The 27,293-nt window shown below is 29.3% G+C and overlaps 1 protein-coding gene across 7 annotated transcripts in view; it reads right to left on the bottom strand.

Moving 5' to 3' along the window:
• Positions 1-26,455, bottom strand: part of LOC111677584 (regulating synaptic membrane exocytosis protein 2) — an 83,971-nt gene extending 57,516 nt beyond the window's left edge. For 4 of the 7 annotated variants that reach the window (XR_006940487.1, XM_046948185.1, XM_046948187.1 and 1 more), the window contains exons 1-5: positions 25,741-26,454; positions 22,052-22,256; positions 14,850-14,975; positions 14,251-14,601; positions 13,485-14,184 (exon numbers count right to left, since the gene is read on the bottom strand). Coding sequence is in view for 5 of the 7 variants with exons in the window: in XM_046948185.1 (XP_046804141.1) it covers positions 13,485-14,184; positions 14,251-14,601; positions 14,850-14,975; positions 22,052-22,256; positions 25,741-25,850 (1,492 nt within the window). In the remaining 2 variants the exon portion in view is untranslated. Of the gene's footprint in view, positions 1-13,484; positions 14,185-14,250; positions 14,602-14,849; positions 14,976-22,051; positions 22,257-25,740 lie in introns of all 7 variants that reach the window. The other 3 variants (XR_006940486.1, XM_046948182.1, XM_046948184.1) reach the window with 2 other exon arrangements.
• Between the last annotated feature and the right edge of the window lie 838 nt (positions 26,456-27,293).

Raw genomic sequence — 27,293 nt, 5'->3', positions numbered from 1 at the left:
CACTTGCGCAACAACTACACTAACACTTTTACAGCATGTAGGATATTTTCTGTTTTTTTGTTGTTGTTGTTGTTATTATATGCCCACTAATTTTTTTTACTTTTATTGATTTTTAACAAAACAACATAAAAATTAACCAAAAATAAAGTTAAATTTTTATTAAATCTAAAGAGATTTATACTAAAATTTTTTAGTAAATTTTGTTTTATACAAAATTTTAATTAGCAAAAACATATGTTTTGTAGTTAAATAAAATTTTTATAACTTTTTTTTTCAGAATAAAATTTACTTTTTTGACGGCTGTTGTAGGAAAACACTTTTTCTTTTGGAGAACTTTTTTTCTTATTTTTCTATAATATTTTTGTTTTAATTTTATTTAATTGAATTTTCTTTTAGTATTGCTATATATCTGCCCACATTTTTGCATTTTTTTTTAATTATTTATTTACTTGTATTATTTTTCTTTAATAAAATATTTTTTTTATTTAAATATTTTGAAGGTTATTTGTTAGTTAATTTTACAGATTTTTACGTTTTATAGTAGTATTTTTTCATATCTTCAGCTGCTGCTTTAAATGAATCAAGGTTATTAAATCTGTAGTTATATTTTTTTAAACAAAATAAACTTTTACTTTTGCTTAACACTTTAAAATTTAAAAAAAAATTTTCATGTTCAATCTTTTATTTAATTGTGAAAATTTTCACATTACATTTAGCTTTTTTAGAAGTTATTCATTTTATTTCTTTTATAATATTTAAATAATTTTCTTTTTATTCTATTTTTATTCTCTTGTTAAGTAAATAAACCGTAAAATGTTTATATGCTCTTTGCAAGTTCATCGAAAACTAATTTAAACTGCTTCGATTTCATATAAACCAAAAAAAAAAAAGAAAAAAAAAACAACACAAACATCCACACACACACCAATATGCTACTCTCACTCACACAAGCTCAACCACAGGGAGAATATTTACAGCCTTAACAGTTGTACTAGTAGTAGAAAAATATACTCAATGGAAATTTTTTACTTTAAATTTCCAATTGCAGAGACTTTAAGCAAAAAAAAAAAAATAAATAAATAAATAAATTTAACACTAGGACAACAACAAAATTGTTCACCAAATAACTGTAAAATTGTCTCTTGCATTGTTGAAAGGAGCAGAAGCATAAAACTAGAGAAAATATTTTTTTTTACACCAACACCAGCAACCTTTAAAACTACGAAGAGATGTTAAAGAAAATTATAAAAAATGTCAACATTCAAAAAAATAAAGCGTAGTCAAGAGTGGAGAAAAATATTTCTTTATTTTAAATAAATTTCTTATAGAAATAGTTGTTTTAAATTTCTATAGTTTAAGACTAGATAAAAGTTTAAAAAAAAATTTACTCTAGTCTAAAGTTTTTATAAAAATTGTTGCTTTAGTTTAGAGCAGGTTTTTATAAAAAATTTACTCTAGTCTAGAGCAATTTTAGTTGCTCTAGTCTATAGCAAATTTTTATAGAAAAATTTGCTCCATTCTACAGCAAGTTTTTATAGAAAAAGTTGCTCTAATCTACAGCAAGTTTTTATAGAAAAAGTTGCTCTAATCAACAGGAAGTTTTTATAGAAAAACTTGCTCTAGTCTAGAGCAAATTTTTGTAGAAAAAGTTTCTCTATTGTAGAAAAAGTTGCTCTAGTCTAGAGACAGTTTTTATAGAAAGAGTTGCTCTAGTCTACAGTAAGTTTTTATAGAAGGGGTTGCTCTAGTCTAGAGCAAGTTTTTATAGAAGGGGTTGCTCTAGTCTAGAGCAAGTTTTTGCAGAAAAAGTTGCTCTAGTCTAGAGCAAGTTTTGATAGAAAAATTTGCTCTAGTTTAGAGCAAGTTTTTATAGAAAAAGTTGCTCTAATCTAGAGCAAGTTTTTGTAGAAAAAGTGGCTCTAGTCTAGAGCAAGTTTTTGTAGAAAAAGTGGCTCTAGTCTAGAGAAAAAAGTTGCTCAAGTCTAGAGCAAGTTTCTATAGAAAAAGTTGCTCAAGTCTAGAGCAAGTTTCTATAGAAAAAGTTGCTCTAGTTTAGAGCAAGATTTTACAGAAGAAGTTGCTCAAGTCTAGAGCAAGTTTTTATAGAAAAAGTTGGTCTAGTATAGAGCAAGTTTTTATAGAAAAAGTTTCTTTAGTCTAGAGGAAATTTTTATAGAAAAAGTTGCTCTAGTCTAGAAAAATTTTTTATAGAAAAAGTTGCTCTAGTCTAGAGCAAGTTTTTATTGAAAAAGTTGCCTTAGTTTGGAGCAAGTTTTTATAAAAAAGGCAAGACTTTAAGAAAAAGTTGCTTTGCTTTAGAGCAAGTTTTTTATAAAAAAGGATTCTCTTATCTAGAACAAATTTTCATAAAAAAATTTCTCTAGTCTTTAGCAAATGTTTATAGAAAAAGTTGCTCTTTTCTAGAGAAAATTTGTTGCAAAAAAGTTGCTGTTGTCTACAGCAAGTTTTCATTGAACTACCGTTAATAGAAAAACATTAAATTTAAACTTTTCTTTAGGAAAACATTCAGCCGAAACATTTCTTAAGAAAACATTCCGTCAAAGGTTTTCTATAGAAACATATTCAATCGAAACTTTTGACTTGAGAAACTGTTATTAAAAACGTTTCTAAAGGAATACTTTTAATACAGTCAATGAAATATTTTACTATACAAAATATTACAAAACTACAGCATAAATCATGTTTGCTTAAACTCACTTATACTGTAGTAATCAAAGCGTATAAGTAATTTATTATTACTTTCATTTAATTTCCTAATAATCATATGCTTTTGTTAACTCTATAAAAATATTAAACATAAACTTTTCTTTAGGAAAACATTTCGTAGAAAATTTGCTATAGAAACAAACATATTCAAGGAAAACTTCTCAATAGAGAAATTTTCCGTAGAAACTTTTGTACAGAAATACTTTAAATTGAAAACTCTTTTAGACAAAAGTATTCCTTCTATTCCTTTTCTTTAGAAAATATTACAAAACTAGATCATAAAACATGTTTTATTAACTTAACTTGCACTTCGTAGAAAATATTACAAAACTAGATCATAAAACATGTTTTATTAACTTAGCTTGCACTTCGGTAATCACAGCGTATAAGTTATTTTGTTCTTATTTTCAATTAATAATCATACGCCTTCGTTAACTCCTAAAAGTAGGCTATATAAACCACCTTTCATACACAATTTAACAAGTTTATTGGTCCATTATGAATACTATTTTTTACAACATCAACAAATTTAACTATTTTTTTTTTTTTTTGCTAAAAAAGAAACATTTTCATTTCACCTTCTTATTACTCAATGAAAAAAAGTAAACCAGGGAAAAACTTTCCAATGACAATGAAATATTTTCAATTGTAATTCTTTATTCAATTCTTCTTAGAATTGTTGTTGTTGACTTTTGTGTGTTTTCATTTTCAGTTTCGCTTTTGCTTAATATGTATTCTCTTTAATGTAAAGTGTATTTTGGCACAATTTTATGTTTCTTAATGTAGGGTAGTATTTTAGATACAAATACCATGTTATAATTACAAAAAAAAAAAACATGTGTAGAAATTTACAAAGAAACTGGAAATATTATTACGCTCTCAAAAATGCAGAGCGTATAGAAGAGAGTTCAACAAAAATGAGAACAAACAGTTGTTGTTGGTTTTGTTTTTTTGTGTAATATAAGTAACTGTTATTATTATTGTGCGTGGGAAAAACATATGCAAGAAAAAGCATGCGCTGGGTTGTTTTTGTTTTTGGATGCGACATTGTATATTTTATGTGGTTTATTTTTATTATTGTGAATTATTTCTGTTGTCAATACCTTAATTTACAACTATTCAAAAATTCAACTGTTAAGTGTAAGTAACAAAAAAACATATGTTTTCACTAAAGGTGAGTTTGGTTGGGGGTAAGAAAAGCTTTTTCTGGCTTGGAACTGCTGTTTGAATGTTGGATTTCTGCAAAAAATTTCTTAACGAAACTTTCAAGCGAATTTTTTTTTTAAAGAAAAACTTTCAAACGAAACTTTTTCTAAAGAAAAGTTTTCAAACGATACTTTTTCTAAAGAAAAACTTTCTAACGAAACTTTTTCTAAAGAAAAACTTTCTAACGAAACTTTTTCTTTAGAAAAACATTCTAACGAAACTTTTTCTAAAGAAAAACATTCTAACGAAACTTTTTCTAAAGAAAAACTTTCTAACGAAACTTTTTCTAAAGAAAAACTTTCTAACGAAACTTTTTCTAAAGAAAAACTTTCTAACGAAACTTTTTCTAAAGAAACACTTTCTAACGAAACTTTTTCTAAAGAAAAACTTTCTAACGAAACTTTTTCTAAAGAAAAACTTTCTAACGAAACTTTTTCTAAAGAAAAACTTTCAAACGAAACTTTCAAACGAAGCTTTTTCTAAAGAAAAACTTTCAAACGAAACTTTTTCTGAAGAAAAACTTTCAAACAAAACTTTTTCTAAAGAAAAACTTTCAAACGAAACTTTTTCTAAAGAAAAACTTTCAAACGAAACTTTTTCTAAAGAAAAACTTTCAAACGAAACTTTTTCTAAAGAAAAACTTTCAAACGAAACTTTTTCTAAAGAAAAACTTTCAAACGAAACTTTTTCTAAAGAAAAACTTTCAAACGAAACTTTTTCTAAAGAAAAATTTTCAAACGAAACTTTTTATAAAGAAAAACTTTCATACGAAACCTTTTCAAAAGAAAAACTTTCTAACGAATCTTTTTCTCTAGAAAAATTTCCTGTCAAAACTTTTTCTATAAAAATTATTTTTAAAATTAGTCTACGAATGGAAACTGTTATCTGTATCTACTATGCTACAACCAGAGTTCCTATATTTAGCCAATTTTCTACTCCTCTTATGCCTAATTCTTTTCCATTCCCAAAAACTTCTCACACAATTCATAGTTATATTTTAAATAATTTTAAAACTGATTTATGAGTTTAAAACAAAAAGTTTTCAGTTTAGTTTTTTTTTATCAAATTTTATAGCACAAACACTCTTCTTTCAGCAAAAGTTTTCAATAGATTTCGAAACTAACTACCGAAAAAACTACAGAAAACTGCAATTAAAATCAATAACGGAACCAACAACAAAAAAGAATTAAAAATACAAAAATTACAAGTGTTTTATAATTTTCTCGTTAAATAGTTAAGATTCTACCGACAGAAGTATGAAAATAGCACAAACATATGCTAAGTTTTATTTATATATATATATATATTTTTTTAGCAACATGCCCATTTTCCCCCACTTTTGAAATAGCAAACAGTTTCATCACCAACAACAAAAGCAACTAGCACTTATAAATGACGTTTGTTTTAACAAATTTTTGTTGTCGCTGTTGTTGGGAAAATAATGTACCAAGTGAATCCTTAATGTGAAAGAACTAAAAGCAACAACAACAACAAGAATAACAAGAACAATGTAATTGTGTTATATTTTTAAAACTAAATCATGGCAAAAACCAAAAACAAAATGTAAAGGAAGAGTGTTGTTATACAAGTGTAGTTACAGTTTACAAAATATATATTAAAGCATACTTTAAGGCAAAGTTATAGAAGGGGCAGTAGAGCTAAAGTGTTGAAATAGAGCAATTGAAGTACAATGGGAGACCAAATGGAAACATTTGAGACAACTTTCTATAATAAATGTGTCTTCAAATGGAGACAACTTTCTATAAGAAAAGTGTCCCCAAACGGAGAAAACTTTCTATAAGAAAAGTGTCTCCACTTGGAGAAAACTTTCTATAAGAAAGTTTCTCCGAATGGAGATATCTTTCTTTAAGGAAAGTGTCTTCAAAGGGAGGCATATTTTACAAGAAAAGTGTCTTCAGTTGGAGACAACTTTCTATAAGAAAAGTGTCTCCAATTGAGACAACTTTCTATAAGTTGTCTCCAATTGAGACAACTTTTTACAAGAAAAGTGTCTCTAATTGAGACAACTTTCTATAAGAAAAAAGTCTCTAATTGAAGACAACTTTCTATATGAAAAGTGTCTCCAATTGGAGACAACTTTTTATAGGAAAAGTGTCTCCAATTGGAGACAAATTTTTATAGGAGAAGTGTCTCCATATAGAGAGATCTTTGTAAAGGAAACTGTCGGGGACATTTTTTAAGAAAAATTGCCTCAAATAAAAGTGTCTCCAAATGTAGACAATGTGGTCTCTTTCATCCACTGGGTAAGTAAAAATAAGCTAAACTGTCTCCAAACGGGGACAGTTTTCCATGAGAAATATTGTTTCCGAATAAAAAGAGAACTTTCTGTAAGTTAAGTATTTCCAAATGAAGACAATGTCCTATAAGAAAAGTATCTCCAAATAGATATAATTTTCTATAAGAAAAGTGCCTCCAAATAGAGATAATTTAAAATTGGAAAAGTGACTACAAATGAAGATTAATAATAAGAATTAATTAATAAAAGTGTCTTCAAATGGAGACAATTTTAAGATAAGAAATGTTTCTCCAAATGAAGGCAATTAACTGTAAGCGAATAATTTTCCATAAAAAAGTGTCTTTCCTTTTCCAAAAGAAGACATTTTGCTTTTTCCTAACGGAGACAATTTCCTCTAAGAAACCTATGTGTAGAAAAAGATAATTTTCCAAAAGAATGCTGTTTCCAAATGAAGATTTTCTACAAGAAAATGGTCTCGAAACACAGATTAATGTTTATCTTAAAATGGAGAACATTTTTCAGCCAAAAGTTTGGAGAAATTTTCATATGGAAAATTATCTTCTCATAAAGAAAATTTCCGCCCACTGTACAGCAACTGCTAATAATAGTGCTAATGTAGTTAAATAACAAAAAAATGGAAAATATAAATTTTTAAAATGATTGGACTTTCTTTAAGACATACAATTTCTAATACATAACATTTTTGTTTCTTTAAATTTTCTTTTTTGCAAAAGTCTGGGCAGGCTGCACAAGATGTATAGGCCTTAAAAGTCTTTAGCAGTTGTTATTGTAGTTGTTGTTTCTGTTATAGCTTGTGTTTGTTTTTAAGAATTGAAACCATTTAATTGGACTCATAAATCTTGGGAGAAGTACACTTGAAATAGAAGTTAAACCCGCGAAAACTATGTTACCAGCAGGCGTGCAAATGAAGGGTGAATGCCAACACGAAATTGTATAACAAGAAATATATAAAAAAATACTTATATTACTATTATACAAATATTTATGTAAATAACAAATACAATATGGTTATAATATTTTTTTTCTTAGTTATGTTGCATGTATGATTATTTGTATGTAAATATAGTTTTGTGGAAAAAAATTAAAGAAGAAAAATTGCTGCCAACAGCAACAAAGACTTAAGTTTTATTTGCCAAAAAATAAAAAATGTTGCATGAAAACTGGTTACACTTATGTACAATTTGTTCCAAAGGCATGAGGAAAAATTACAAACAAAAAGTTTTATTTTAAAGCTTTAATAGAAAAAACTTTAAGGAGCGTAGATGAAAGAGTTTGGGTTAGAAACTATTTGCAAATGTAGACGAATTTCTCCTATAACATTGCTTCTATAAGTAATAGCAGTTTTCTATATGAAATATTTCTCTAAATGACAGATTTTAATAAAAAAAATCTTTCAAAGGAGATTATTTGCAATAAAAAAGTTGTCTTCAATCACGTGTCTTGAAACAGAATCAACTTTATAGTAGAAATATGAAATTAAAAAAAAAAAAAATAATAAATTTCTATAATAAAAGTGATTTCTAAGAAGTTTTAATAAGAAAAGTGTTTCTAGATAGATAATTTTCTATAAGAAAAGTGTCTCCAAATAGTGTCAATTGTGTCTGCAATGAAGACAATTTTCTTTAAGAGTCAATTCTCTTTTAGATAAGTATTTCTAAATTAAGACAATTTTCTATAAGAAAAGTGTTTCCAAATAGAGTTAATTCTCTAAGTAGCGCCAAATCGTGACACTTTTCTGTAATAGAAGTTTGTAAATAGTGTCAATTCTTTAAAAGAAAAAATAACTCTAAATGGGTACAATTTTCTACAGAAAACATATGTCCAAATAGAACAAATTTTCTATAATCAAATAGGTTCCAAATGGATAAAATTTGCTGTAAAAAAGGTGTCAACAGAACACTATAGCCAAATGGAGACAACTTTCTTTATCTGGAGACACGATAAAGACACTTTTCTTATAAAGTCAATTTTCTTCTGGATGAATATTTCTAAACTAAGACAATTTTTTATAAGAAAATTGTTTTCAAATAGAGTTAATTCTCTAGAAGAAAAGTGTCGCCATATCGTGACAATTTTCTGTAATAGAAGTTTCGAAATAGAGTCAATTCTTTAAAAGAAAAACGGGTAAAATTTTCTGCAGAAAAAGTATCTCCAAATAGAACAAATTATCTACAACCAAATAAGTTCCAAATGAATAAAATTTTCTTTAGAAAAAGTGTCTTCAAATGGATACAATTGTCTTCACAAAAAGTTTCTCCAAATAGAGACAATTTTGTACAAGAAAAGTGTCTTCAAATGGCATTGACTTCCCATCAAAAAGGTATGTTTATATAGGGGCACTTTTCTATTAAAGAAAGTGTGTCATAATAGAGACAATTTTCTGTAAAGAATGTGTCATTTTTCTATAAGAAGACTCACTCTAAATGGAGACAATTTTAAAAGAAGAATGACTGCAAATGAAAAATGTTGACTCCAAATAAAAAAAATTCTTTATAAAAAAGTATCAGAAAAAGTGTCTCCAAATAGAGTCCATTTTATGTTACACAAGAGTTTACAAATAGATACAATTTTGTACAAGAAAATGGTCTTCAAATGAATACAATTTTCTACAAAAAAAGTGTCGGCAAATGGCTCTGATATCCCATAAAAATATATGTCTAAATAAAGACACTATTCTATTAAATAATGTGTATTTAAATAGAGAAAAATGTCTATAAGAAAAGTGTATATCTTCTACAAAAAGACTGACTCAAAATCGAGACAATTTTAAAAGAAGAATGTCTGCAAAAATAGATCACTAATTTTCTGAATAGTGAATAAATTAATCCTAAAAAAATATCGCCTTACTTTTTTGAATTATCTTAGAAATTTTCATTTAAAAATTTGACATTCGAAAATCTAAAATTTTGTCGATTTATTGAAATTTGAATAAGTTTGTGAAATGCTACATTATTATATTTATTGTTTGCCAATGTTTGCTAGAGTCTTTTTTGTTGTATTTTTTCTGCTATTGTTGCTTTTATCATATCTTTTCTTTTATTCATGTTTTCTTCTTTTTTTTGTTTTCTGTTGACTTTTTGTCTTGTTTGCCAAATTGTGTTTTCAGGTCAGAGGCAACAATAGTTTAAAGGCAAAAAAAAAAGAAAACATACAAAATAACATTAAAATGCTTAAACACACACACACACACACAGTTACTTGCACATGGAGCATACTATAAAAATTTCTGTAATATACAAAGATTTCCATACAACATATCACAAACACATATGCCTATGTAGTGCATATAAATTGCATATGTACAAGTATTATTTGAAAGTTTATATTACTGACCATTTTTCTTAACGTTTGTCAATATATGTGTTATAGAGTTTAATACAATTGTATCCAAATACACTTGGAGAAAAACAGGAAATTTTCATAGAACAATTTAAAAACGATTTGAGGAATTATATTTTTTCCAAATGAAATAGAAATTCTATTAGAATGAAGAATATTTTCTATAGGAAAATTATCTAAATATAGGTCTTTATTTGAAGACACTTTTCTTTTAAAAAGTTGTCTTCAATTGTTCAATTTTTTTCATTTGAAAAAAATATACATATACATGGAGAGTATTTTCTAGTGTAGAAAAGAAACTTTAAAGAAGAAAAGTATCTTTTAATGAAGAACATTTTCTGTAAGAATATGTGTCTCTCAAGTGAGAAAAATTTTTTTATCTATAAATGTATAGCATTTTCTATAAGAATATTGTCTCCAAATGGTGACCATTTTCTTTAAGAAAAGTGTCTTTATATGAGTACAATTTTCTATGTTCTCAAATGGTTATAATTTTCTATTAAAATAATAATGACTATAAGGAAGGTTCTCTCAAATTAATACTATTTTGAATAAGAACAGTGTTTTCAAAAAAGGACGATCATCTATACAGAAAGTATCCCCAGTTGGGTACAATTTTTTAAAAGAAATAAAGTGGAGGACATTTTCTATATGGAAACTAAAATCAAATAAATGGAATTGTCTCCCATTCGAGCTTATTTGTAAGCAAAAAAATCTCCAAATTACTTTTAAACTATCCAAATTAAATTGCAAAGTTTTTCTCTGATTGTATGTATGCATTTTTATATACATATGTGTAGTTATGTAGTAGTATTTCTGTGTTTTTTTTATATCCTTACAAATTTGCTTCGCTATTGTTTTAGTTCTCCCTGGTTTTTGTTTTCCTTCTTCTCAATTTGTAACAATTTATTGTAGTATTTCAACATTTTAGAAGTTTTTTCTCTTATTCGTTTGTATGTATGTATGTATGTATGTATGTATGTATTTTTTTTTTTTTTTTGTTTTTATTTAACGCGACATCAAGCAGCAATGCATGCTTTTGTGTTTACCAAAAAAAATTTATGTTGATTGTATTTTAAGTAAATTCCTTTCATAGCAAAGAAAACTAAAATAAAAATAATAAAAAAATATGGCTTAAATATGTTGCCAGTACATTCATATCTTCGTATGTATGCAACATTCTTGTGTATTGTATTTATATGTATAATTTTTGTTTCCGTTTTGTAGAATTTCAGTTAGAATTGAAAAAAAAAAAAATCAAAGCTTAAAAACGAATTTGTAGTCTAAAGTATGACTTGTTTATAGAGTATACAAGTTTCATAATTTATCAAATGATTATATGAATATTGATTAATATTATTGATGCGGGGCTAGAATTGCAAATAAAATATTATGTATTTAACATAATATCGGCAAAGATTAAATATATATTTATTTTTAATAAATTAATACAATTTTTAAATTCTTTCCTATTTTTTTCTCTTTTAAGAAACTTACAATTTATGTTTAACATATTCGAAAAAAAAAATATTTGAAAAAAGTTTTAAAAAATTTCGCTTTAAGAAACTTTCAAAGAAATGCTTGTACATAGATCGATCAATAGTCTTTTCTATACAGTCTTGTCTATAGTCTCGACTATAGATTAAATCAATCTATAGTCTTACCTAAAGATCAATCTATAGTTTTGCCCTATAGTCCTGACTATATATCAGACTAAGGATCTTTTTATTGCCTTGACTATAGATCAATCAATTTTCTTGACTATAGATTAATCTATAGTCTGGCCTTTAAATCAATCTGTAGTCTTGAATATAGATCAATCTATAACCTTGACTATTGTTCAGCCTATAGTCTTAACTATAGATCAATCTATTATTTTCATTTTGGATCATTCTATAGGCTTGACTATAGATCGGTCTATAGTCTTAACTATAGATCAGTCTATAGTCTTGACTATAGATCAGTCTACAGTATTGGCTATAGATCAGTCTTCAGTCTTGACTATAGATCAGTCTATAGTCTTGACTATAGATCAGTCTATAGTCTTGACTATAGATCAGCCTATAGTCTTTACTATAGATCAGTCTATAGTGTTGATTACAGATCAGTCTTGACTATAGATGAGTCTATAGTCTTGACTATAGATGAGTCTATAGTCTTGACTATAGATGAGTCTATAGTCTTGACTATAGATGAGTCTATAGTCTTGACTATAGATGAGTCTATAGTCTTGACTATAGATGAGTCTATAGTCTTGACTATAGATGAGTCTATAGTCTTGACTATAGATGAGTCTATAGTCTTGACTATAGATGAGTCTATAGTCTTGACTATAGATGAGTCTATAGTCTTGACTATAGATGAGTCTATAGTCTTGACTATAGATGAGTCTATAGTCTTGACTATAGATGAGTCTATAGTCTTGACTATAGATGAGTCTATAGTCTTGACTATAGATGAGTCTATAGTCTTGACTATAGATGAGTCTGTAGTCTTGACTATAGATGAGTCTGTAGTCTTGACTATAGATGAGTCTATAGTTTTGACTATAGATGAGTCTATAGTCTTGACTATAGATGAGTCTATAGTCTTGACTATAGATGAGTCTATAGTCTTGACTATAGATGAGTCTATAGTCTTGACTATAGATGAGTCTATAGTCTTGACTATAGATGAGTCTATAGTCTTGACTATAGATGAGTCTATAGTCTTGACTATAGATGAGTCTATAGTCTTGACTATAGATGAGTCTATAGTCTTGACTATAGATGAGTCTATAGTCTTGACTATAGATGAGTCTATAGTCTTGACTATAGATGAGTCTATAGTCTTGACTATAGATGAGTCTATAGTCTTGACTATAGATGAGTCTATAGTCTTGACTATAGATGAGTATATAGTCTTGACTATAGATGAGTCTATAGTCTTGACTATAGATGAGTCTATAGTCTTGACTATAGATGAGTCTATAGTCTTGACTATAGATGAGTCCATAGTCTTGACTATAGATGAGTCCATAGTTTTCACTATAGATCAGTCTATAATCTTGACTATAGATCAGTCTATAATCTTGACTATAGATCAGTCTATATTCTTGACTATAGATCAGTCTATAATCTTGATTATAGATCAGTCTATAATCTTGACTGTAGATCAGTCTATAGTCTTGACTATAGATCAGTCTGTAGTATTGACTATAGATCAGTCTAAAGACTTGGATATAGATCAGTCTATAATCTTGACTACAGATCAGTCTAAAGACTTGGATATAGATCAGTCTAGATTATCAGAAACGGAATGACTTCTTAAATTCTTCTAAAAACAATAAACACTATAATAAAGCAAACTCTAAATATATAAATTTTCAAATTAATAAAACTACTAGATACTTTCTTAATTATAAAAGACTTATAAACAATACTTAAATTTACATTTATAAAATTAAAATCCTACAAAATCTTAAGATTAACTTAACGTTTTTTTTTGTTTCAATATTTTCAATGATACTTAGAAAAAAATTTAAATAGTTATTTTTTTTATAAAATTCCCAACAAAAATTACATTTAGGAAAAAATGTAAAAAAAAGGATTTAAAATTTAATCCTCAGTGGAAATAGGGATTTCAAATAGTGTAAAAAGGGAATTAAAATTAAAATAATATTAATAAATTTTGAACCAAAATAGAGAACAAATTTATTTTGTAAAAGTGTAATGGGTGGAGGAAGTAAAATAAAAGAAAGAGTGTTCAAAATAAGGAAGGGGTTAGTGATTTAGTTTTGTTTTAAGAGAGTACGCATACACAATTATTTTAGATAAGAGAGAGATAGATAGTTAGACAGTGTGTGTTATAGATAGATGGAGACAGAGAGTAATATAGCTAGAGTTGTGAAGTATTACAGACACCGAAACTATGTTGGTACAACGATCGAACTTACCTTCAAACTCATATTGATGTTGCTGTTGTTGCTGCTGCGCCTGTTGCGCAGCATTAACAGCTGATGTCTGAAGCTGTGAAAGCATTTGTTTCGTTGGTAGCTCATCTTCGTAGGTATTGAAACTTCTTTGTTGTTGTATGGGATACTGTTGTTGTTGGGTGCTAGTGGTCAGATGGCGACGTGCATTGTAGGTAGTGGGATCCATGGCATGACCACCACTAATGGTTAGATTCCGTTGTATGGGTGGAGGTTTCTGATAGCCCTGAGACGCACTGGCGGAGGGGACAGAAGCCGACATGGGGCCGGCTAAAGGCGGCGTTGGCAACTGAGTATTTAAAGCGGCGGCAGAGGATGATGACATTTGTGCTGAACCATAGGCATGCTGCGATTGTGGATGATGTAATGCAGTCGCCGAGGATGACTGCAAATGATGGGGATGATGTGATTGCTGAGATACTGGAAGCCTTTGTTGTTGTTGGTGTTGGGAATAGGAGGAGATAGAGGAAGATGTAGCATTGGGTGGTAAATGTTGTTGTTGTTGAGAGCGCATAGAATGTTGTGTTTGTTGACTGCTACCATATTGTTGATGATGTGCCTGCTGTTGTTGTTGTTGCTGTTGTTGATACTGATATTGTTGCTGCTGTCTTTGACTGGGATGTGCTAAATGGGGATGCTGTTTCATTAAACCATCAATTTCTCCCTAAAAAAACAAACAAAAATTGCATTCATTTTTTCTTTAAATTATTTAGTTATTCCTTATTATTACCTGATATAATCTAGGATCTTCATCGGTGTGATACGCTGTTGAGCTGCCTCCTCCACCCCCACTCAACGTTTGTCCTCTATATTGTGCCTGCTGTTGTTGCTGTTGCATTTGTTGCGGTGTCATGGGCTGCATACGTTGTCGCTGACCCGGACTTATCATATCCATGCCGCCATCGTTTCCCATCATCCGTTGATTCGTTGTTTGTTCCTGTTGTGAATATTGTCGCTTTAGCATACTGCCCGAACGTTGCAGCGGTAGATTTTCCTTTTCCGCTGCACTTCGCGTTCGTTCGAGTTTTGGTCGTTTGTCGAGTGTATCATGTGGATCTACTATAGCTTGTTGCGAAATATCCTAAAAAAAAGAGAATTAGGAGAGAAACCGTTAGTTGTTATTTTCATATTACATGGACAACTAAAAGAGGCTTTTGTAGAATTGAAAGTACAGTATATTATAAGCTAGTCTATGTCTACTCTGTGAACCTGTCTATTGACTAGCTTATGGTCGTTTCTAGTCTATTGGCTATTATATGGTCTGGTATATATTCTAATCTAACTGTTGTATTAATAAGAACAAATGCTTTTGAATATAAATGTACTTACACTACTGCCATCCGGTTCATTGCGTCTTATGAAACCATCTTGTTGTACCGCTCCCTTATTCATCCATTGACCAGTCTTTGATAATAATTCTTGTTTTTTACGACACAATATGCACACCCAGATGACCTGTAAATATAAAAAGAGACGAAAAAAATAAGTATTAATAAAACTACAGTTGTCCAGTAGATACTCTACATAAACAAACATGAACAGGAACATAAATTTATTTTTTTGGATTGGTTTAAGTTTTAATTGGCATAAGTTCAACGACTCAAGTGAAGTATATTGTAAAATTCAATTGTTTCAATGCATACATACTCATGTGAGAGTTAAGTTAAAACCCAATAGTTTTAAAGGGGATTTAATGTATCACTTTGAAGAGTAATATCAAAAACGTTTCTATATTCTACATGGGATTGGAAAGGGATTTAATCATATATATTATTGAGAATATATTCTTTACATATTCTAACAGATCTAGGAAGAAAGCTTCACTTGGTCTACGAATATATTCAAAATATAGCAGAACTGATACAGTAAAACCAAAGCAGACTTTGGTTGGGCGAAAAACTATATGAGAATAAAACACAATTTTTAGTTATGCAATCTATGTCGGATTTCTAAACCTGTTGAGATTTTTTTACTCTGCGCATACTACGGCACCAATATAGGTTGCAATTTTGAAGCTAGAATAGATTTTGAAAATTTAAACATTCTTTGTCACATTATATCTCCCCCCGGGGGCATGTTACCTTGGCAAGACCTCCGCCTTGGTGTTATTGCAATACCCCCGGTATAAAGAGGTGGCCAATACCTCCAGTCTGTCCGGGACTGAAAAATTGGTTACAGTCTACTGCTTGGCTTAGTCCTTGAATAGATTACCAGGTGTCAGACCAGAGCACCGCAAAATGTGGTACTACGGGTAGCCAGTTGCCCTCAGGACTATGTCCTGGCTGGTCAGTTGGTTGAGGTTCCTTCGGGATCCACGTAGAGGCTGTGGTTTAAACCCAAAAAAGACTGATGCATGTTAAAAGTCAATTTCCGGATAAGTTTGGTGCTGTTGCCGAGAACAACAGATACCCCACAGATGGAGTGACTGTGGGACTAAGCTTTGGAAATGAGTTGGTATTAATTGTATATGGTACGGAATGAATGTGAGTTTTGGCGGGCCTTACCCCAGCCATCTACCTAATGAATGTGTCGTATGTTTTTCTCTTATGAATGTGTCGTATGAATGAAAAGTATGCTGGGTTGAATGATGATGGATGAAAGGTATCATATAAATCTGATACCATTGAATTTGATTCACCGGTTACCTTTCTAGTTGCTGTTGCCGAATCAACAGAGATCATCCAATGGTCAAGAGATTAGATAGCTCCAGCAAAGTACTTATGCCAATGTACAAAAATTGCCTCCTGAGTTCTCAAGTCTACTCAGTGGATGAAAAAGACCACCGGGTACTTTGGATCATCTCAGTAGTGTGGTTGCGTGAGCTTTAAGAGGATAAAGAATGCATTGAAAAGGGACATTTTCCGGTAAACCACATGATTGATTTAAACTGATGTGGCCTACGGTAGGTTAGTGGTTAGTTGTCTAGTCTGGTAGATCGGAGGTGGTGGGCTCGATTCCCACCTGTGACACTGGTTAAGGAGCGCACAACAGGCCCAGGTGTATTTCTTCGGATTTGATGTTTATACATCCTACATTCAAACTAACTGACTAACTAACTATTTTACTAGGATTGGTATTGATCCAATGCTGCCTGTCGTCCGCAAAGGCGCTAGTAAGGCAAGAGATTAGATAGCTTGAGTACATCAGCATAGTGCATGGACTGGCACAGCCATGTACAAAGATTGGCACCTAAATTCTTCATAGAATGAAGTATTTTATTTATTGCGTGCAAATCAAGAATATACTTTGATGGGTAGCAGGCGTATACTCTACATAATATTGGCATTGTTTTAAATGTTGATCATACGCACCATGGTGCATTAACTGAGTGGTCAAAAATGATATAAAGGGAAATAACTAAATATAATTGTAATTTCTAAATAAGTTAGTTAGTTACTTAGTTAGTTAGTTAGTTAGTTAGTTAGTTAGTTAGTTAGTTAGTTAGTTAGTTAGTTAGTTAGTTAGTTAGTTAGTTAGTTAGTTAGTTAGTTAGTTAGTTAGTTAGTTAGTTAGTTAGTTAGTTAGTTAGTTAGTTAGTTAGTTAACTAAAACCTAAAGAGTCCTTCCCGAACTACTGGGAAGTTTTGCTATTTCTTTAGATATGTGAAAAAATTTATATACTTTCCGTTAATAAAAAATCAAACACTAACAACAACAAAATCTATTACATTTTTCATTTAATTACAAAAACACTAAACAGGAAATGTTTGCCAACTATAACTGACCTGATAAAAGACAATTGATTTTAAGAACCTGCACTTGTGTTTTAAGGGTCTAATTTCATCAAATGCAAATTGTTGACAATTTGCCAAAACAAAAAAAAAAAAGCAACAAATTCGTATGGGAAAAATATTGGTGTAATTTAGGCTGACAGTGAATAATGAATGAATGAATATTGAAAAAAAAGAGCGGAACCAAACAGTAGGAAATTAAATTCATGTTAAAATATGTATGGAAAATACAAGAGTTTTACAACTGATGACTTCAGGGGTCATGAAATTTATTTCGGAATTAAATTAAGATTAGAAAAGAGAAAGGCAAACGAGTCCTTTTGTGAGACCATGTCAAAGTTTGATTAATCCTTGCTAGAAATGCATAGGAAAAGCATGAAATAATGAAATTTGTTTATGGGTTTTATATATTAAAGAATTTTTGAGATTTCTTTTTTGGTATAAAACAGCCATAACAAAATTTAGATTTTTTTATTAACCATACTTTCATAAATTACTTTACTTCGTTTTATTGAAACCATTGATTCTTTAAATTATTTTTTTTTTTTCATTTCACAAATAACAATATTATTTGCTGTTTTTTACTACTTCTTTACATTGAAGGTTAATTATAGCATACATATCATTACATTTTTCAGTTTTTTTTTTCAAACATTTTGCATTTTCATAACTGCTGCCAAGAAAAAATATGCTTCTTATCGCATTTCCTTTAAGATAACAAAAAAAAAAAATTCAGAAAAAAAACGAATAAAAAATAAGAATTGAATATTAAAATATAAGGAATCCATTGGTTCTTTGATAGCAAATGACCTAAATTTTCTATTCAAGACTCCCACTCAAACAACTGTTGGCTAATTTATGAAGAAAATATAAATTTAAAATGGAGGCAGAACAGAAAACACCAGTAGCAACAATACGAGAGTAAGTCAAACAAATCGAAATGAAAATATTTAATAAACGCCTTCGTTGTACCATAATTATAGTAGAAGAGAAATAGTTGTTTATAAATAAAACTAATGTATATGAAAAAATTAAGGAAAATTAAATTTTGTTAATTAAATTTTATTATGGTAAAGAGTTGATTTTGTTATTTTATAAAAGCTAAACATGATCTTCAAAAATATCTAGGATTGAGAATCTATAGACGGGCTTTGTTTGGAAAAGAACTACAAGTGAAAGTTTGCTTTTACCAAATTCAAATAATGTTTAAGAATAATTTCATGAATAGTACGAAATTGTTAAATTGCCTAATTTTTATGAAATTTTCTTATTCTGAATGAAAATACTTATTTTATTCACGTTCTACAATATAAAGATATTATGAATATTTCTTATTTAAAAAACATGATTTTTTGTTCATTATATTTATGTCAAAATTTATTACAATTAGCGTTAATTTTTCTGTATGTAACTAAAATTAAAAAAGGATTATTGAATCAACGTAAACATAGAACATTAAAAGATTAGCAATTATGTATAAACCTTGATTATGATTAAATCTTAAATTGAAAATAAACTTGAAGATTGAAATGATCTTAAGGCTAAAACTAAAATTATTATCTAAAAAGATCTGAAATTGATACTAAGTTCAGAATATACAAAAATCTCTATTTATGAACTTTTTTTAATTCGAATAAAATTATTTTTGAAAAAATTCATACTATTTACTACAAACTTCATTTTATTAATGAATCAATTTTGAACTAATCATACGACTACATTACCACATAAAAGGACAAAGTCGTAGTTCCTTCTAAGAATGAGGGGTGTAGTTGTAACCTACCTAGACAGTTTACACCAGATTCTGGGTCTTCTGTGAAGACGGTGGAATATGTATCTCGCACTGTATTCGTTTTTAGGCTGACGTATTTACAATAACGCAAGCCTGTAGGGTATTCGTGGCGACGTAAGAACAATGCAAGGCTCGCTTGACTGTCTAACATTACCCTTGTTTTGATCTCTATTCATTGAGAAAAGAACAGGCAGATAAACTCGCCGCAACAAGGTCCCCTTTGGATATATATAACTTCAATTCTGAAATTGTTTCTTCTAATGATTAAAAATAGATGGAATATCCTTTCAACGAGCAACTTACAAAACACCATACAACCCGAAATAAACGAGATATAGCTAGGTCGATATAATGATAACTGAACTCTGGGTGATAAACATACAAGTCGGCTTGGACTCTACTTCAACAAACACCGACACAGTTTCAAAGATAGGTAAAATAATATTCTGCTCTAATCTCTCCCAGGGCCAGTTACCTTGATGAAAAACCCCATCTTGGTGTTACTGCTACATCTAGTCTACCAGTACTATGAACTGGTGATGTCACTTCACTCCTCGGATATTCCATGGAACGATTGGTCAATTGGTTGTTCAATTGGATGAGGTTCCTACTACGGTATTCACGTAGTGACTGTGGTTTAAACACAAATTCGCACGAAGAGTGAGTTGTGATTGAAAGACTGATGCACGGTGAAGTCTATATTTTGGGATATGTTCGGTGCTGTGTTCGATGACAACAGATACCCCATAGAGGAGTAACTGCTGGCCTAAGCGCTGGAAATGAGTTGGTGTCAATGATGATACAGAATGAAAGGGTTTACGGGTACAAGTGAACAAACAAAGTCGTCGGATTATTTAATCCTTGGCCTTTCTTTGGAATGATTTGGCATGGAGTCGAACCAGAGCACCATATAATCTAATACAGGCCAGTTGCCCGCAGGACCTGTCCTGACTAATCAGTTGTTTAAAGTTTTTTCGGAATGTGTTTAAAACCAAAATTCGAGGAGTGAAAATGTTGGTTTAAGGACCGATATATCCTATGTGATGTATGTTTGTCTAGATTTTCTCTCAGGTTCTGTTGCCATCTAAAGAAATGTCACTGGGAGATCACACAGAGCAACCTATGCTGGATTCGAGAATCTGGGAAGTTTCTTATACTCTTCACGTACTACGGCACCAGTTGGATAATTATCAGGTAGACACTTGGTAGTTTTTATGGTCTGAGAATGGAATGTTGCAAGTTGGTGAACGATTTGGAAAGTTTTTTTTTGTCCACCAGGAAATTAATGCTGATTTAGTATACCTCTTACTTCAGGGAAGTTCTCTGATAATATTGTCTTCCTAGCTGGCTACTTTGGTCTACCAAATACGTCACTAGGTGCTGTTGCCAAACAACAGGATCATCACAATAGTATAGTTGGGAAAGCTTTAAGATGTTAAGGAATGCACTGAAATGGGTCATTAGTAGATTTGAATTGCACTTTAAATTATGCAATTTATCATGACATCAAAGAGGGTAATCACTTTTTGGTATGCCCTATGATTGCTTTAACCTGATGTTAGCACATGGTCGCTATTGTCTTTAAACCATGCATTGGGATTGATCCCATGCTGTCTGTCATTCCGCACGGATGCTAGTATGGCAAGAGATTAAAAATCTCGAGTACTTCAGTAAAGGGCATGAAACGGCACAGCCATGTACAAAGATTGTCATTTGAGTTCTTCATAGAAAATCGTTAAAAATATTGATCTATTGACCATGAACAAATACAATTGAATCTAAAATTATATAATTGAAGTTTTATGTCGAAAGTTATAATTATTAAAAGATTAAATATTGATCTATGAAATGATCATGAAAAGATCATTTAATCTACAATTAAAGATAAACTTTAAGATTTAAGTTAAACTTTTTCATAATTTAAAAGTCTACTATGTTTAAAGGTTATAAATGAAGTTTATCTATAAATGACATAAATTATGTATTATTTAGATTAATTGCAATTTTAGCTTTTAAAACATAACTTGCAGTAATGCTAATCAATAAAATGACATAAATAATTTTTAATATTAGAGAAAAAAGAACGAAATGTTGCCTTAAATACAAACTAATAACAATCTTAAAATATTAGTTAAGAAAATGAGTTGTCCTTCATGTGGATTTATTTATAAGTATTTCGATTTTTTTTTTTGGCAAAAATATAATGGTTTATTTTCTATATGTTTTTTTTTCTTTATTTTCTTGTTTCTATGAAATAACCTTCAACATATTGCTGCCACAAGAAACACAAACAACAAACTCTACTCATGTAGATAATTGAGAAGATAAAGTTACGCAGTAACCAATTTTTCAAACAAAAACCCCTCCAAAAAAAAAAAAAAAAGAAATAATAAAAATTCAACAGAAAATGACAAACATTGTATGAAGACAACGATGGCGAGTTAGTGTTTAAAGTGAAAATTTTTAGATGTAGGATTTGCGTAGCCTGTTTTTAGGAAATTTGGCGTCACATAAACCATTATTTAAAGACAAATAATGTGTGGTGCTACAATCACTTAACAAACAACAACAATTTCTATAAAATATTTGCTTTTTTTATATACTTTAATACTTATTATATTTTTGCGCTTAACAACAACGACCTAAATTTCATAAAATAAAACTAGAAAACAATTTGTTTCGTAAAAAAATAAAAAGAAAAAACCCTAAAACCACACAACTTTCAAAATAATTAGTATTTAAGCTACATGTACAATGAGTAAATAAGCAGAATAAAAAGCTACAAGAAAAATCTATAAAATTTAAATATTCATGTAACTTGTCAGTCAAACTAAACTCAAGATTCACTCATTCATTCATTCATTCATCCTATTTGGCACTTTTCTTAAGAACCAAAACTGACATCAAACTTTTATGTTATATTGTGTGAAAATTTAATGCTGCTACTTACTCCTGCCAAACTAAAAACAAAAACCCATCGACTTTTCAAGTGAATCTAATACACTTACCTTATTGCTGCGTAGTGTCACTTTGCCTCCACATCGAGCACAGCATCTTGTATTACAGTAGTTACATATGTGTCCAACACCATCGGCAAATTTCGTCTTAAGGCATATGTGACAGGTTGCATCAAGTTCAACACCAGCTTTTTTCTGTTGCTCCGAACGTTGTTTGATTTGCATTTCCAATGTTATAACCTCATCCTGTTTGCGCCTGTAATGGTAAAGAAGGGGGAAAATAATAATGATATTATTATGTTGGTATATTAAAAAGCTTTATTATCAAATAGAAAATGAAAAACTAGTTGTCAAACTTTGAAATTGTAATCAAATTCAAATTACATTTTGACAGGAAGCAAAAGTGATCAGAGATTTTAATAGTTTTAGGCTTAGGGCCTTTAGTTTAGCCAGAAAATGGACTTTTATGCTTTCACTCAAAAATCTAAAATTTGTGAGAAATAAAAGTGATCACAGATTTTAATCCTTTTTGGCCTAGGGCCTTTAGTTGAGCCAGAAAATGGAATTTAATGTTTTCACTCAAGAACCGTGTTTTTATAAAAAAAAAGTGATCATAAATTTTAATTTTTTTATTGGCATAGGGCCTTTAGTTTAGCCAGAAAATGGACTTTTATGTTTCCACTCAAATACCGAGTTTTTATCAGAAACAAATGTGATCACAAATTTTAATCCTTTTTGGCCTATAGCCTTTAGTTAAGCCAGAAAATGGACTTTTATGTTTTTACTTAAAAACCTAGTTTTTTATTAGAAACAAAAGTGATCACAGATTTTAATCCTTGTTGTCCTAGCGCCAGAAAAAGGACTTTTATGTTTTCACTCAAAAACCGAGTTTTTATAAGAAACAAAAGTGATCACAGATTTTAATCCTTTTTGTCCTAAGGCCTTTAGTTTAGCCAGAAAATGGACTTTTATGTTTTTACTTAAAAACCGAGTTTTGACGAAAATCATAAGTGATCACAGATTTTAATCCTTTTTGGCCTAGGGCCTTTAGTTTAGCCAGAAAATGGACTTTTATATTTTCACTCAAACCCGATTTTTTATAAGAATCAAAAGTGATCACTAATTTTAATCCTTTTTGTCCTAGGGCCTTTAGTTTAGCCAGGAAATGGACTTTTATATTTTCACTCAAACCCGATTTTTTATAAGAATCAAAAGTGATCACTAATTTTAATCCTTTTTGTCCTAGGGCCTTTAGTTTAGCCAGAAAATGGACTTTTATGTTTTCACTCAAAAACCGAGTTTTTATAGGAAACAAAAGTGATCACAGAATTTAATCCTTTTTGGCCTATAGCCTTTAGTTTAGCCAGAAAATGGACTTTTATGTTTCCACCTAAAAACCGACTTTTTATAAGAATCAAAAGTGATCACAGATTTTAATCCTTTTTGGCCTAAACCCTTAAGTTTAGCCAGAAAATGGACTTTTATGTTTTCACTCAAAAACAAAAGTGATCACAGATTTTAATCCTTTTTGGCCTAGGGCCTTTACTTTAGCCAGAAAATGGACTTTTATGTTATCATTCAAAAATAGAGTTTTAATAAAAAACAAAAGTGATCACAGAATTTAATCCTTTTTGGCCTAGAGCCTTTAGTTTAGCCAGACAATGGACCTTTATGTTTTTACTCAAAAACCGAGTTTTTATAAGAAACAAAAGTGGTCACAGATTTTAATCCTTTTTGTCCTAGGCCTTTAGTTTTGCCAGGAAATGGACTTAAATGTTTTTACTCAAAAACCGAGTTTATATAAGAAACAAAAGTGATCACAGATTTTAATCCTTTTTGGCCTAGCGCCTTTAGTTTAGCCAGAAAATGGACTTTTATGTTTTCACTCAAAAACCGAGTTTTTAAAAGAAACAAAAGTGTTCACAGATTTTAATCCTTCTTGGCCTAGGGCCTTTAGTTTAGCCAGAAAATGTACTTTTATGTTTTCACTTAAAAACCGAGTTTTTATAAGAAACAAAAGTGATCACAGATTTTAATCCTTTTTGGCCTAGAGCCTTCAGTTTAGCCAGAAAATGGACCTTTATGTTTTTACTCAAAAATCGAGTTTTTATAAGAATCAAAAGTGATCACAGATTTGAATTCTTTTTGTCCTAGGGCCTTTAGTTTAGCCAGGAAATGGACTTATATGTTTTTACTCAAAAACCGAGTTTATATAAGAAACAAAAGTGATCACAGATTTAAATCCTTTTTGGCCTAGGGCCTTTAGTTTAGCCAGAAAATGGACTTTTATGTTTTCACTCAAAACTGATTTTTTACGAGAATCAAAAGTGATCACTGATTTTAACCCTTTTTGGCCTTGGGCTTTTAGTTTAGCCAGAAAATGGACTTTTATGTTTTCACTCAAAAACAGAGATTTTAAAAGAATCAAAAGTGATTACAGATTTTAATCCTTTTTGGCCTAGGGCCTTTAGTTTATCCAAAAACCGAGTTTTTATAAGAAACAAAAGTGATCACAGATTTTAATCCTTTTTGGCCTAGAACCTTTGGTTTAGCCAGAAAGTGGACTTTTATGTTTTTACTTAAAAATAGAGTTTTTATGAAAATCAAAAGTGATCACAAATTTTAATAATATTTGGCCTAGGGCCTTTAGTTTAGCCAGAAAATGGGCTTTTATGTTTGCACTATAAAACCGAGTTTCTATAGTGATCACAGATTTTAGTCCTTTTTGGCCTAGGGCCTTTAGTTTAGCCAGAAAATGGACTTTTATGGTTTTACTCAAAAACCGAGTTTTTATAGGAAACAAAAGTGATCACAGATTTTAATACTTTTTGGCATAGAACCTTTAGTTTAGCCAGAAAATGGACTTTTATGTTTTTACTTAAAAAACAGAGTTTTTACGAAAATCAAAAGTGATCACAGATTTTAATCCTTTTTGGCCTAGGGCCTTTAGTTTAGCCAGAAAATGGACTGTTATGTTTTCACTCAAAAACCGAGTTTTTATAGGAAACAAAGTGATCACAGAATTTAATCCTTTTTGGCCTATAGCCTTTAGTTTAGCCAGAAAATGGACTTTTATGATTCCACGCAAAAACCGAGTTTTTTATTAGAAACAAAAGTGAGCACAGATTTTAATCCTTTTTGGCCTAGGGCCTTTAGTTTAGCCAGAAAATGGTCTTTTATGTTTTCAATTAAAAAACCGAGTTTTTATAAGAAACAAAAGTGATCACAGATTTTAATTCTTTTTGGCCTAGAGCTTTCAGTTTAGCCAGAAAATGGACTTTTATGTTTTCACTCAAAAACCGAGTTTTTATAAGAAACAAAAGTGATCACAGATTTAATCCTTTAGTTTAGCCAGAAAATGGACTTTTATGTTTTTTCACTCAAAAACTAAGTTTTTATAAGAAACAAAAGTGATCACAGATTTTAAACCTTTTTGGCCTATAGCCTTTAGTTTAGCCAGAAAATGGACTTTTATGTTTTCACTTAAAAACAAAGTTTTTATGAGAATCAAATGTGATCACAGATTTTAATCATTTTTGGCCTACGGCCTTTAGTTTAGCCAGAAAATGGATTTTTGCCTGTTATCATAATAACTTGACCCTTTAGTAACTCGGCAGAGGCTATCACATTCTGTATAGTTGTTTGCAGGGCTAGCATACATACACACACACATAAACATGTGTGTGTATGTGTGCTTGTTTATGTTTATGTAGTTTTTATTTAAAACATTATTAACTTACCGCATAATTTCATTTTGCTGCTCCTCCTCTTGTTTCTGACGCCTGAGCACATTTTCAATTTGCATTCGTTCATGGGGTGTTAAGTGTGATAAATCTGGCAGTTCGTCCATTTTGTCCGTTTAAAGACTAATACAATTATTTTGTTGTTTTGTTTTACAATTTGGGTTTAATTTGTGTAGTTTAATGGTTTTGTTATATAACTTGCAATTGTTGTTGTTGTAGATGTAGCTGTTGTTTTAATGCACGCACTGGACAATGATGTTTTCGTTCTTTTTTTTTTGGGTTTTGTTTCCCTTTCGTGGCGTGTTGGTATTAGTGTGTCAGTTATGTAGTTTTTAATGAAATTTTTTACTTTTTTTTAATTATTTATTGTTCTTGTTTTTTTTGTGTTAAATTACGTATAATTTTTGTTTGTAGTATAAGTGAAAAAGGAGTTAAATGTTTTTTGAAGTTCTCTTGTTTTAAGGAAATTTTTCAAAATGTTATGTTTTAAAGGCTTTAAGCTTAACTCACAAACAAAATTTTGTTATAAATTTATTATTTTAAGGGTTTGTAGATTTATCTATACAATTATTTTTAGTTTATTTAAATTTCTTGTTTTTGTTATAAGTTCGTTGATTAGTTTGAGTTTGTTACTGTTAGTTTCTTTTAAATTATTTAAATAAGAATTTTTAATAAATTTATTTAAATATTTTGTTGGTTTTAGTTTAATGGAAGATTTATTTTAAGTTTTCCTTTTTTGTTTAATATTTTATATTAAATAATATTTATTAATAATAATTTGTTTTAAAGCTTTTTTAATTTCTTTTAAATTTATTTAATATTTAAATTTATATTTTTTATTATATTTAAATTTATATATTGAGTTGTAGTTTTATTTTTAATTATTTAAATTATTTAGTTTAATCTTTCATTTAATTCGAATTCAGTTTAATCACAGACTAAATTTATGGAATTTTTCTTTTATTTTCTTTATAAATATATAATCATTTATTAAAAATTAAAATTTTGTTTTATTTTAAATGAAATATTTATTTTATTAACTGTCAATACTTTTTTTTTATTCGTTGAATTTTTTTTTGTTATAATTTCTGTTTAAGTATAATATTTACAGTTAAATTTTTTGTTGTTTTTATAATTTCAAAGAAAATTTTTAATTATTTATATTTGAATATTAGATTTATCAAGGCGTATACGTAACATTTATTTAGTTCAATTTCGGTTTTTTTGTTGTTTTATTAAATTTTTGTAGAAACTGTTATCATGTCATTTTTGTTTAATTTTTGTTTCCTTTTTAATCGAATTGGTTTTATTTTACATCCGTTGTCTGTTATTGAAGTGAATCTGTAATAAAATTAATATATACATTTATTAAAAAAAAGTTAAAAGTTAAAAGTTTCATATTACAAGTTTGTTTGATACCAGAGTTATAAACTTAAATGTGAAAAACTAAAATTTGTAACCGCTAATATGTTTGTACTACAAATGCAGCAAACAAATGTGGAAAAATATTAAATTTGTTGCCACAATGTTGCAATGCAGTTTATTTATTA

This window comes from Lucilia cuprina, chromosome 4, assembly GCF_022045245.1.
Source record: "Lucilia cuprina isolate Lc7/37 chromosome 4, ASM2204524v1, whole genome shotgun sequence".
NCBI classification, from domain to species: domain Eukaryota; kingdom Metazoa; phylum Arthropoda; class Insecta; order Diptera; family Calliphoridae; genus Lucilia; species Lucilia cuprina.
This window is presented reverse-complemented; position numbering and strand designations above follow the sequence as displayed.